Source organism: Agelaius phoeniceus, chromosome 4, assembly GCF_051311805.1.
Source record: "Agelaius phoeniceus isolate bAgePho1 chromosome 4, bAgePho1.hap1, whole genome shotgun sequence".
In the NCBI taxonomy this organism is placed as follows: Eukaryota; Metazoa; Chordata; class Aves; order Passeriformes; family Icteridae; genus Agelaius; species Agelaius phoeniceus.
The window spans coordinates 21065538-21078240 of NC_135268.1; the positions used below are offsets into that span (position 1 = coordinate 21065538).

Consider the following 12703-nt stretch of genomic DNA (forward strand, 5'->3'; position numbering starts at 1 on the left):
TGGCTGCCCACTGATGCCTGGGTCTTTTGTAACAGGCCCTTCCAAGGGCTCCTACCCAGAGCTCCACCTGCAGCTCCACCAAAGCTGCCCCAGCGACCTGCACAGAATGGATTCCTCAAGACCCAGGTGCAGCCTGGCTGTGCCCGCAGAGCTGGCACTGTCACTAAATGCCCTGTGCCACCAGGACCAGCCACAGCTGAGCCTGGCTTCTCTCTCTTGCAGGGCTGGACCTTGTGCCCCTCTGTGTGACAGAGTATGGAATCGTGGCTGGGGTGCTGGTTTCTGGGGTTCTCCTTGCCGGGCCACCAATAAAAGTGAGCCTCTCCCCTTGCCTTAGCTGGTTTTCCCAGCTTTTCAGAGACGGGGCAACAGAGAGGTGTTTTAAAAGATTTTATTCCATTATCAGTCCTGATGAAGGGTGAGACATAAGAGATGTAAAACTCAATGCCATTCTGTCAGAAGCCACCCTATTTCCTGGTTACAATACCTTATAAATGTTTTTCAGCCTATTGGCTTTTGCCCCACAATGCTGTTAATACTTCTAACACCAATCACCCATATTTTTACTCCACATCTGCTTATGACTGATAAGAACTGTGGCATCCCATTGTGAGATGCTCTGCCCAAAGGGAGGAGCCAAGCATTGCTCCTCCAGATATAATCTGGAGATTGTAGAATACTAGCACAGCTTCTTCACTGGATTTCCCAGAGGAACAGCAGCTGCCTCTTCTTCCATTGGATCTTCAGAGGAAGACTACACCCTTTTTTTACAGGATCCCTGCTCCAGCAGAACCACACCTGACACTCCAGGAGGACTGCAGCCACAATTCCAATTGGACTGCTGCCAACACCCTGACCAACAGGGTGTCGGGTTGGGTTCTGACTCTGTCAGTGTTGTTCTAGTGCACTGCATTGTTTATTTTAGCCTTTTATTTTCTTCCCTATTAAAGAACTTTCATTTCCTGCTCCCATATTTTTTGCCTGCTCCCATATTTTTTGCCTGAGAGCCCCTTAATTTAAAATTTATAGCAATTTGGAAGGGGGTGGGGGGGTGGGGTGGTTCGCATTCTCCATTTCAGGGGAGGCTCCTGCCTTCCTTAGCAGGCACCTGTCTTTCCAAACTGAGACATAACCATCCAGGAATATCCAAAGCCAGTGATGCACAGGGTGCTTGCTCACCATTCTCTCAGCAATGCCCAGCCAGCCCCTGAGCAGTGGCCCTCACCCCTCGGCCAAATCACCCCAGTGTTTCCTTCAGCACCATGCCCTGTGCTCTGCAACATCCCTCTGGGCACTGGGGCAGCTCTCCTGGCTCTGCCCCCTCCCAGCTCCTCGCTGCCCAGGCAGCCTGGGAACCTGAGAAGTCCTTGGCTTATTGGAAGCACTGCTCAGCAGCAGCTCAACCATCTGGCTGTGATCAACAGCAGCCTCATCCTGAGCTCAAACACAGCTCTGAGCCCGCTCCTGGGAAGAGCATTGCCTCTGTCCCAGGCAGAGCCAGGACATGAGCCTTGCTTTGACTCTGCTTCCCCCTCCCCTGTCCCAGAGCAGTGCAGGTCAGCAGAGCTGAGAGGCAGCAGGGCAGAGCCCTTCGTGAGCACTGCCAAGAGCACCGGGCTCATCCAGCGAGACCAGTTTGGGCTGAACGTCCTGTGCCAGCCCAGTGACACCAGCACCCTCCGTGGGAGCCACCTGCCCCACCCTGGGCATGGGGATGACTGTCCCCATGTCCCACACCGAGATGCACAGAACAGAGCCAGCCCAACCCCACACAGGCTGTGGGACAAAACTGTTCCTTGTCACAGTGACCAGTGCAAAGCCATCCTTCCTACAGGGAGCTGCTGACATTTTTTAAACGACTCTTTTAATTCTGGACCTTTTTCATGTTCTGGGATGCTCCAGTGGTGATACTTGGTGAGCTCTCAAAGCTGTTTCAGGGCTGCTGTGCTGCCCTCCAAGCAGACACATGGGCTCAGCCTCCAGCTGAGGAGAGGGAAAACATCTGGGATTGTACTTGTGATATATGTTATGGAATAATTCGTTCCTGTGTAAAATATAAATTAAATAAGCTGTGCTTGTACAAAAAATTCTTAAAGATTTAAAATCACAAGCCGCAGCCGGGAAGAGAAAAAAACCTAATTAGCAAACAAAAAGATGTGGCTCTGTGCAGAGATGAGCCCTTTCCCGGGACAGTCCAGAGACACCCAACAGATGCATACTCGATTAGTAAGAGTCGTCAAAAATGTGCATCCCAATACCAGGTTCCTGTAACTCGACAATCAGCATTCATCATTTCCCAGAAAAGGTTTTGCCCAGCCCAGCATGCCCCAGGTGAAAAAACCCGTATAAAACTAGCCCTGCAGAGACAGCATTTGTGCACAGAGGGGATCCAAAGTGGTAGAGTTCAGATCTGTGGTCACCCAGCGCCGATCCCGGGCTCAACGCTGTCCCTTTGATTGTGGCTATCTGAGACTGAATCCTGGTCGCAAAATTAAAAAAAAATAAAAATCAAAAATTGATTATTGAGTTGGCTTTATCATTTATTATTTATAACATAAATAATAAATAATAACTTAAATAATAATAAATAATAAATAATAACTCCTTACTGGTTTTTATCCTTAGTTATCCTTACCTTTTTTTATCCTTATCTTGTCTGTGGAGTGTTGTGCCAAACGCTGCCCTGGGTCAGGGCTGGGCTGTCACCCTGGGGTGCAGGCCCTGGCCTGGGCCCTGCCAGGGGGACAGGCACGGTGGCACCAGGCTGTGCGATGGGGACAGCACCTGGTGGGGCTGGGCAGGGTCGGGAATTCAGTTACCCTGAACTGCCCTCGGGACATCGAGGGTGCAATAAATCAGAAACTGCTAATGAAGTCAGTGGGATCTCTCCCTTCCAGAGGGAAAGCTTTTTACTTTTGTGTGGGAAGGGGAGTTGTCTTTTGGGTGTTGCTCAGTGTGCTGGGGAAAGAAACCGAAAGCAAGCTGGGGCAGTGCGGCTGAGCCGAGCGCAGCCCGAGGGCACGTTCTGCGCAGCTCCTGCTGCCGCAGGCGCTGGAAGGCCGGAACAGGTGTCCGGGAGCCACACACCTGCCAGGACTCTGGGTCCTGCCCTGGAGTGCGCTGAGCTGTGGGTATGCCGCGAGGGGGAAAAGAGGGGCACGGGGGTAAAATGGGATGCTTGTTTAGGGCAGGGCTGCTGGGTGCCCGTCTTCGGCTCGGTCCTGGTCGGATCCGGGATGGGGCAGCAGCCGTGCCCCCACTTTTGACTGCGGAATCCGCTTTTGGTTGTCGGGACCAGCACAAAGTGCTCTCCTCCAGCGCACCTGCCCTCACTGCTGCTGCCGGGTCCTGCCTGCGCCCCTGCGCCGGCCGGGGACTCCTGCACCCGGCTGAAGGGTGGGGGGATGCTCGGGGGGTACCGGAGGGCACCCCGGCCGGAATGGGGGGTCCAGACGGGGCGGGACCCGTCGAGAGCCGCCCGGGAGCGGTGGGGCGGCCGGGGCCGGGCTTGGCCGGGGTGGTCTGGGTGGGGACCGAGCCTGTGAAAACGAAAGTTGGCGCCTCGGCGGAGAAAGGAAACTTGTGCGGGCGGGAGTCGTTGGAGCGGCAGGACGAGCGGGCGCTGCGGGTGGTGGTGCCCGTACCGTGCCCGCTCACTCCAGTGGTCACTCGGTGAGTCGCGCTGCCGGGGCGGCGAGTGGCGGCACGGGGCTTGGGGGGCTGCGGGGCGGGCGGCGCGGGGCGGGGGCAGCCGCGGCTCCGGGGCAGGCGGCGCTGCGGGCTCCGGGCCCCGCTGCACCCTCGCGGTGCCCCCGAAGCGCCTCCGTGTGCTTCGATTTCCCTGGCGCACCCTGATGCCCGACCCGCCCGGAGCCCTCCGGTGCGTCCCCGGGGACTGCCATCTCCTCCCCGTCCACTCGGGACGCCCCTATCCCGTGTATCCCCCCGTGTCCCCCTCGGTTCCCCCCCGGTACCCCCCGTGTACCCCCCGTGTACCCCCCGTGTACCCTCGCCCCCCCCCCCCCCCCCCGTGTCCATTCCGGTCCTGCCTGTGCCCCCCCCGGAGAGTCGCGCTAGCCCCGCCCATGAGATAGCGGTCTCATTTGCATACAGGCTCCGCCCATCAGATAGCGGTCTCATTTGCATACAGGCCCCGCCCAACAGTTAACAATTCATTTGCATACAGCCCCCGCCCATCACACTGCTGTCTCATTTGCATGCAGGCTCCGCCCATCACATAGCGGTCTCATTTGCATATGGGCCCCGTCCACGGGGTAGCACCGCCCTGGGCGGGGCCGAGCCGGGCAGCGAGCGGGGCTCATGTCCTGGCTCTGCCTGGGGCAGAGGCAATGCTCTTCCCAGGAGCGGGCTCAGAGCTGTGTTTGAGCTCAGGATGAGGCTGCTGTTGATCACAGCCGGATGGTTGAGCTGCTGCTGAGCAGTGCTTCCAATGAGCCAAGGATTTCTCAGGCTCCCAGGCTGCCCGGGCAGCGAGGAGCTGGAAGGGGGCAGAGCCAGGAGAGCTGCCCCAGTGCCCCGAGGGGGATGGTGCTGAAGGAAACACTGGGGTGATTTGGCCGAGGGGTGAGGGCCACTGCTCAGGGGCTGGCTGGGCATTGCTGAGAGAGTGGTGAGCAAGCACCCTGTGCATCACTGGCTTTGGATATTCCTGGATGGTTACTGTAATTTTCCTTTTCTGCCCTATTCAACTGTGTTTATCTCAACCCACAAGTCTTGCCTTTTTTTCTGATGCTCTCCCCCATCCAGGGACTTGGAGTGACCTGGTCCCGTGCAAGGTGTCCTGCTTGTGGCAGGGGTGGAATGAGATGAGCTTTAAAGTCCCTTCCAACCCAAACCATCCTGCGACCCCTCTGGGGGGTGAGTTTCCAGTTTAACGATTAATTTCCCTGCTTTGCAGGGAGAAGAGAGGTGCAGCTCCCTGCAGTCCCTGATGCAGAGGAAGAGGTGAAGGGAGAAGGTGCTGCTGGGCCTTCTTCCACCACTGAAATAAAGGAGACAAAGGGTAAGTCACTGATGGACCGAGCAGGTGCTCTGCCCAACAGCACACCTGACACTGCAGGTGAATCTCCCAGCTCTGCTGAGACATGGGAGGAGGAAGAGGGATCCTCAGTGCTGGAGTATGTCACAGCTCCAGGGGACAACACAGAGCCCTCTGCTCAGGTGGTTCCTCTGCAGAAGAAGGTGAGGACCCTGCTGGGTGCTGGGGAGCAGCTGTGCCTTGTTGCTCTCTTGCTAGAAGTGAGGAGACCAAGCTGCATCCCCCACATCCCTTTGGCCATGTCAGGGAGCTGCTGCCTGGCTTCCTCCAGGAGAAGCTCGCTGTGTTTGCTGAGGCTGTGTTGTGCGTGTGGAGCTGCGGTGCCGGGAGGGGGAAACCACAAATTACATGAGTCAGCTTAGACACTGCTGCACTGCTCTCTGCTCCTGCTGAGCAGGTCTTGAGTATTAAACCTACACAGTTCTCAAGAGTTATTTGCGTTTCACTGGCTGGTCTTGTACCTTCTCTTCCTGATCATTCTCTGTTAGCCCTGTGTGGCAGGAAGATGTCGGCACTTGCTGCAACCGAGGAGGTGACAAAGAGTTTCCCTTTGGCCATGAATAAACAGACATTGTGGTCTTTTTCTTTTTTTAATAGAAAGAGAACAAGAGTAAAGCAAAGAAACATATGTCCATCTCCAGGGAACCTCTTGCCCTGAACTCTCTGCCTCCTCAAACCACAGAGTTGCCTGACACATGTGTTGTTCCTCAGGAAATCCAACCCCTCATTGGTGAGGGAGCAAAGGCAGGTGCTGATGGATGCACTGATGCCAGTGGAGATGCACCTGAAGGCAACAGGCATTTGCACCCCTGGGGAGGGAAGCTGGCAGCCCGGAAGCAGAAAGGCTGAGCCCCACAGAGCAGCACAGCCAGGGGGGCCGCCCCAGCTCACAGTGCCGCAGCCCCAGGGGACAAGGTGGGGGATGGAGCAGCCAGGGGTAATGTGGAAGGGGCAGTGGTGCCCCTGGCCAGCTGCCAGCAGCCACAGCGAGTTCCCGGGCCTGGGGCAGCAGCAAGGAGCTGCTGTCAGCAGGGCAGGCAGCGAATCCCTCTGGGCTGCCTCCTGCCAAGGGAGCCCCCCAAAACAAGCCTGAGACCAAGACCTCCCCTGGGGCTCAGAGCCCGCAGGCTGGGAAGGAGCTCAAGCAGAAAGGGACCAGTTCCACTGTTAAAGTGAGTGTGAGTGAGCTCTGGTGAGTATTCCAGTGGGCAAAGCTTCCTTTGTCAGTGTGACCTGCTCGTGCTGTCAGTGATGCTGAGGAGCACCAGCCCAGGCATACAGGGGTGAATTGAGGAGGATTATGCTCTAATTTGAGTTCTGTTCTTCTGGGTGTCAGTTCTAGCTCTCACTGAGGGGTGGCCCAGATGCCCCCAGGAGTGGCAGGTGTCTCTTCTCCAGCCAGCCATGCTCTCTGGAGAGCTCTGGGATCCCCTTGAATAAGGGGATTTTGTGTTTTGCAGGTGCCTGTGCTCTGTTCATACACAGGCCTGGTAAGCTGGAAGTTGCTGTGGTTTCTCTTTCGCTTTCTTTATGCCCCATCCTCTGGGACTGGGGCTCACTGAGCTGTGTGGCAGTGTGCTTGGGTTGGGCTCCTCATGGGCTGTTTTCCTTACCAGTGGCTTCCCTCAGCGAGGGATCAGTGCTTCCAGGAGGATGAAGCTGGTGGTGCACCAGTGTTGGGGGGCAGATGGGCAGTAGAGCAGAAAGTACTGCACAGCTGATGGGTGATGTGAACATCTTGACTCTGGTGGCCCTGGGAACGTCGAACAGAAATGTAAGGGAGGAAACAAAAAGGAAATTGGCTTTGTTTAAAGGAAGTCATGCAAGACTGGTTAAGCAGTGTAGCTAAGAAACGTGGTTATTTCTTAGCAGTGAAAAATTTTACCTAAGGCTGTAAGAGTTTATAAATGGAGTTGTAGAAACAATAAATGGCTTCTTGCTTGCACCAGGAGTCCCATCTCTCAAGTGCCGACACACCAGGAGGAGATGCTGTGCTTCCAGGGTCTCCTGTTTCATTGGGCATTGTTTGTCTCCCTGTTGCAGAATGAGAAAAATCAGAAGAGAAAAATCAGACCCCATGTGAGAAAATGCCCAATATGAGTGAAAAGACAAGTCAGAGCCAAGGAGCGGAGGCTGCCAGAAAGCAGGGTGCTGTGGCTGCTGCAGACAGCTCCAAGAACAAAAAGGAACAAAAGAAGCAGAAACCTGTGGAAAAGGTTAAAGAAAGGTGAGAACAGCCCTGGTGCTCCCAGCATTCTTCACTAACAGGAGTTGCTCTGAGGAGGAATCAGGACTCCCGACTGAGGTGCTGGGATTGGGTCAGTATGTGCCTTGGACATGTGGAAATGGAGTTGTCTTGAAACTGAGGTGAGGTGGTTGTGCACGACAGAGGGGTGTTGAATGGGAGATGCAGCACAGGTGATGTCCTGGGTGTTGTGTTGAACCTGCTTGAGCATCTGATGGATAAAAAAGAGGTTATTCTCTTATTTCTTGCTCTAATGAGCACCACGTGCTTCACACACACAATGCTTCAGGTGAATAGTGTGAAGAGCTGTTTTGATGTTTTGCTTAATGTGTATGAGCTGGAAGGGGTGGAAAGTGTGGCCATTCCAGGTGACTCTGCTAGGCCAGAGCATCTCCTGCTGCCTTTACGAGCCCATTTTTCCTTTTTGCACTGGGCTTTGCGGTAGGCTTGCTCAAACATCAGCCTGAGTGAACTGCTGCCAGAGTTTATGGATCTTGCAGCCACTCAACTCGTCTCAAATCGAGTCTGATTTGAGGTCTACAGTGACTTGTGCAATTAAAAAACCCCAACAGAATCCTTTCTATTCCCCTTCCAATTCTTTCCTGCAGTTCTGTGAGCCGCAATGAGGGTATTACAGTGTATTTCCATGCAATATTATCCAAAGACTTCAAGCTCAACCCCAGTACCGATAAAGTGTTCATCAGGGCCCAGGGCATTCCTTCCTATGCTGATTGGGAGGACAACATCTGCGAGCTGAAGTGCATCCGGTGAGTGTTCCCTGCTCTGGGAACGGGGTCTCTGTGGGGCCTCAGCCGCTGTGCAAGGGGTGGCTCTGTGCCCACAGCTGGGGGTTGCAGCAAGGGGCTTCACAGTGGAGAAAACTGTTCTAAAGCGTCACCATTCCTATTAAAAATGGAGCAATGCCTGGAAAAGGAGGTCTGGAGATCAGCTAATGTGTCCTTTGCCTGCCTTTGCTGTGTTTGTGTTTCCAAGGCCTCTGGAAGAACATGGATACCTCATTGAAGGTGATGTAACTCTCAGCAGAGAAATCCTGAATGATTACATTCCTTACAAGTACTGGGTGACCTGTGGGAAAGGGGAGTATGAGTTCATTTACAAGAACACAGTATCCAATAATCCCGTGAATCGCTGCTTATTGATAAACAGTAGATTCCTCAAAAATGGAGGTGAGCTCTGTTGGCTGGACCTGCACCTTGGGGTGATCCCTGCTTTCCTATGGCCCAGCATTCCTGCAGGCAGCCCTGTCTGAAGCTGGCAGCTCAGTGGGCTGCTGGGGATATTGCTGTGGCAGTTGGAAGGGAGAAGGCACCTGATTGCAATGGTTGTTTTCCTGTGTTCTTGTGTTGCTGTTCCAGTGTGGCACCAGTATGATGACATCGTGTGTGCAAAGCCTTCCACAGTCAAAAACATCCGGCAGAAATTGAGTTTGGATAAAAACAAGGAAATAGTGGAAGGGAAGAAAATTGCTGCCAATATTATGCTAGAAAGTATCTTCAGCATTCTTGAAACCTGGAATCCTGACAATCTGAGCAATTTCTTCTGTCAGATGAGGCAGTTCTATTACGTTGCAGTAGGCCAGCGGGTGTTTGATGGTAGGCCAATGCCATGGAAAGAGTTAAACTTCAGCACAGAGCAGGTAATCCCTTCTCTTGCAGAGACAGAAAGCATTCTGTTACTGAACACAAACTTTTATTTTCCTGCTGACCTCACTGGGTTAATTTTGCTTTTCCAGTCAAAGTTCAGGTCCAGAAGCAATGGGGATCCTTCTCTGGGGTGGCTGTCACTGACTGCTTTGAGGGCTTTCAGTCAGCCTGTGCACCTCGGTGTGGTTCTGAGACCCCATGGGGGTCAGCAGCAGGGCTGTGACGTGGTGACTTCATACCTGAGTGGGTTTTGTGTCTGGATATTGATTTCCTAAACCTTGCCATTAAGTTTTGCTGCCAGTTGTTCTGTCACTAACAACTTCTCTGCACTCATCTCTTGTTTCAAAGCTGCCTGCTTTTTGGGAGAAGCTCCTGATCCTGTTCTAAGCAGTGATGCCAGTAGGGTTTCTGGAATCCAAAATTTCTTGTTTGACATAATTAGGAAATGTGACAGAAATGCCACATTGTCTTTTTTGGTTTTCAGGGCTGCTCCTTCCTGTCCTGTGGCCTCACTGGAACTGGCAGAAGACATTGGCTTCAGAAGAGAAAGACTAATGCTGTACTTGGTTTGTTTCTTCTCTTCTTTATCCCAGGTGAATGATTTGCTGCTAAAATATTTGAAGACAATAGCTCTCCCTTTCCTTGCTCCAGAGGGCAGAGTCATGCAAAGAAAACTGGATGCAGGGTTCACCATTCTTCTGTTATATGAGCACTGTTCACTCCCAGAAGGTAAAAGTGACCTGGCTGACCTGTGCAGCCTCCTGTGCTTGGATCAGCTGTCACCACAAGTTATACAGCATAAGATTGATCGCATCAAATGGGCTTTTGCAGGAGTTTCCAGGTAAGTGTTCCATGTACCTTCTAACTGACCAGGCTGGTGTTGCTTTGATAAAACAACCAGAATCCAGCTCTCTACTGCTAGAGAACCAGAGAAAAAGTTACATTTGGAGATATCTTTGGAGGTCTCAGTTCCAGCCTCCTGCTTGAAGCAGGGCTAACATCCAGGCAAGGTTGTAGTGCATCATTCCACACTTTTTGGTTGGTTTCCCCTGGAGTGCCTGTTCCCCAGGTTGTAATCTGACTACCTGGAACTGGATTTGGAGTTCTTCACTCACACAGCTGCAGCCATTGCATTTCTCTCTGGAGTCCTTCTCTGGGTGGGTGTCACAGGGCTGGGAGGGCTCATGGGGAGACTGTAGGTAAAGGATTGGGTCTTCCCAGTGCTCCAGCAGCAGGATCTGTACAGAGAGATTCCGTAACATTGCAGCTCTGGGCCTTAAACCTGGAGAGGTACACTCTGCAACGAAGAGTAGATGGAGCTAAAATAATGACCAGAGGTTAATTGAAGGTGCGTAGGGAGATTGAAATATGGCCTCCCACTCCACTAGGGCATTCTCAAGGCCAGGAAAAAGCTGTTCTTTCACTCAGTGTCTTTGTTTTGTTTTCTTTTTTTATTTAGCTTGACGGTTGAGCTGAAAAACCTTTGCCAGAGGTGCATTGAACTTGACGTAGACCAGTGGGTGTGGGTCCTTCCCCTTCTGCATTCCTTTTCTGCTCCCCTGCAGCAGGAGCATGAGCCAGTGGAGGAGGATGCCTGGGCAGGGTTGCAAGGGCTTCCATTTGCTGAAACCAGGATGAAGCAAGATGTGTGAGTTTTCCAGAGCTCCCAGTTCCTCCCAGTGCCCTCAAATCTCTTTGTTTTTCATCTCCCCTATTTTTAAAGAGTATGAAATCTAGCATGTTAAGGGAGGATGTTTGGGGTATTTGGGCACAGCCACACTGGTGGCTCACATGTCACTGAGTGTAGCCCAGTTTGGCACTGTGTGACCCCTCAAACACAACCCCCCCAGTTCTGCCAGCCAGGGAGCTGGTGGGAGCCAAAGCTGCTCCAGTTGTGTAGAGTCTGAGCAAGACCTGGAGTTTATTTTCCCCAAGTGCTTGTGCTCCGTGGTTTGCTTCTGCCGTGCCACCCCTGGGCCCTGGGGACTCCCACTGATCTCAGCTGCAGGGACAAAAGCACAGGAATGGAGGAGACTCCTCTGTGGGCTGCACAAGCTCACAGCATTTTGTTCCCTGGAATCCTGAAGATTTTGTTTTGTCTCCCCTCCAGAGCAACCCGAATGCTGGCACGAATGAGAGAAAAGAGATACTTGATGCAATTTGATGGGACTCTGGTCAAGTCCTGGCTCTGTGTGGTGCCCCTGGAGAGCCTGGCTGACTTCATAGAAGACTTCACCAGTGACCCGTTACTTATTCTTCAAGGTGTTTTGTACAGATTGGACAATGTTGAGCTCTCGTGCAATAGCTCTCAGGTTTGTCATCTGGCAGCTTTACCCAGCTCTGGGATGAAGGCTCAAACTGGGCTCCTGGGTGTCTTTTGGCAGAACTGACCATCCCTGAGGGAACTGAGGCTGGCAGCAGGTCACAGCACAAAGAGCTTCAAACCTAGCTAAGAGCAAAAATAGTTCCTCTGAAGTCAGAGACTCCTCAGGGGGAGAGTTAGGGGTTTATCTGCAGCAAAAAGTGGTGTTGGCATTGATGAGAGGAGGGTGTTCGTGGCTGGATTTGCTCTTGGTTAGTGATGGCAGATGTTTTAATCCTGACCTCCTCAGAGACGTGTACCTGAAACTTTTTTTTGCACAGGAGGATAGGGCAAGGGGCTGCTGGTTTGGGAGATTTTCCTGCTGTTGTGAAAACTTTTGTATTGGTGTAAGGACAGCAGGAGTAGGACCTTGCAACTAATAAAAGAAATTGTAAGAAGTACAGGTTGGGTTTGTGCATATAAAAGCCGTCCAGGTATTGGCTCTTAGATCCAGTAAATAAGTTCTGCTATTTTACAGTGTATTTATGAAAATGTTGGAGAAGATGTGAAAGAATAGTGAGTTCCCTCCTCCTCAGCTAATCAGAAATCAGTCTGTAAAATTTGTTCCACAGTATCATATTTTTGTCTTTCCAGTCTCAGGTGCTAATGAGGATTCTAGAGACAGTGCTGTGTGCCTTGGATAAGCCCCCAGCCAGGTAAGTGCAGTGCACCTCTGTGAGAGCAATGTCTGCCTCTGCACCAGGGCTGGGGTCCTGCTTGTGTACCTTGAAATCTCTGTGGAGAAAAGAATCCTGGAGTTCCATCCCATCTTTTAAATCCATCTGAGGGAGGTAGCTGCCACACTGTGTTGAATTTGGTGGGGTTTTTACTTTTGTTTTAATTTTTTATTTTTCCTTGGAGCAGAAAATTAACTCTCCCTCTGCATTGCTGCCCTGCAGAGCTCTGGGGGCTCCTTCTTGGCGGTGCTGCATGTCCCGCTGCCTCAGGCTGCATGAGAGGCTCTGCAAGGCTGTCAGGACTGTGATGTTGTTCCTGATCCCTGCCACTGCTGCCACCCTGATTACCAAGGTTGCCCAGCTTCAGCCCCCAGCAGTGAGTACCAAGAACTCTTGGCTTGATGCAAGCAAGGTACCCAGAAATATTACAAGTGTGGCATAACACACTGGGTTGAGGTCAGGTCCAGTCTCTGTTTGAAGAACTTCACACTCTAAGCAAGACTGTGAGACTTTCAGACAGGTGTGGAGTCACCTGATGAGTTTGGTTCTTATTGAAAATAAGGTCAGATGCTCAGGTTTGCTGTGATAAACTTTGTTTTAAGTCTGGTTTTGTTTCCCCTTAAACATTTGTTGTCTACTTCCTGGAACAAGCTTAAGCACAACCTGCCTGTAAGCACTGCACTTTCCCAGCCTCTC

At 52.4% G+C, this 12703-nt stretch overlaps 2 protein-coding genes across 2 annotated transcripts in view; one reads left to right on the forward strand and one right to left on the reverse strand.

Annotated features, from left to right (window-relative positions):
- Positions 1–375: 375 nt before the first annotated feature.
- On the reverse strand, positions 376–4234 carry LOC129120960 (uncharacterized). Its single transcript, XM_077176576.1, has 3 exons — positions 4163–4234; positions 2636–3928; positions 376–2479 (listed from the first exon to the last, which is right to left on the reverse strand). Exons 1-2 carry the CDS (start codon positions 4232–4234, stop codon positions 2951–2953), a joined length of 1050 nt encoding a protein of 349 aa, XP_077032691.1. The 3' UTR covers positions 376–2479; positions 2636–2950.
- A 795-nt stretch (positions 4235–5029) lies between these two features.
- The window catches only part of LOC129120145 (E3 ubiquitin-protein ligase RNF213-like), a 43341-nt gene continuing 35667 nt past the window's right edge, over positions 5030–12703 (forward strand). The window contains 14 exon segments of the mRNA XM_054632476.2: positions 5030–5202; positions 5657–5855; positions 5858–5912; positions 5914–6002; positions 6005–6235; positions 7109–7286; positions 7913–8071; positions 8298–8491; positions 8681–8961; positions 9562–9809; positions 10428–10616; positions 11079–11280; positions 11925–11986; positions 12230–12383. Coding sequence (XP_054488451.2) covers positions 5035–5202; positions 5657–5855; positions 5858–5912; positions 5914–6002; positions 6005–6235; positions 7109–7286; positions 7913–8071; positions 8298–8491; positions 8681–8961; positions 9562–9809; positions 10428–10616; positions 11079–11280; positions 11925–11986; positions 12230–12383 — 2409 coding nt within the window. The 5' untranslated portion in view covers positions 5030–5034.

What these genes read in the sequence shown, in the direction of transcription:
- LOC129120960 (XM_077176576.1), bottom strand. Translation starts at nt 4,234, where the DNA reads ATGGGCGGAGCCTGCATGCAAATGAGACAGCAGTGTGATGGGCGGGGG. An exon ending in ATGCAAATGAATTGTTAACT is followed by an intron (nt 3,929 to 4,162) that starts GTTGGGCGGGGC and finishes TACACGGGATAG; the next exon opens with GGGCGTCCCGAGTGGACGGG.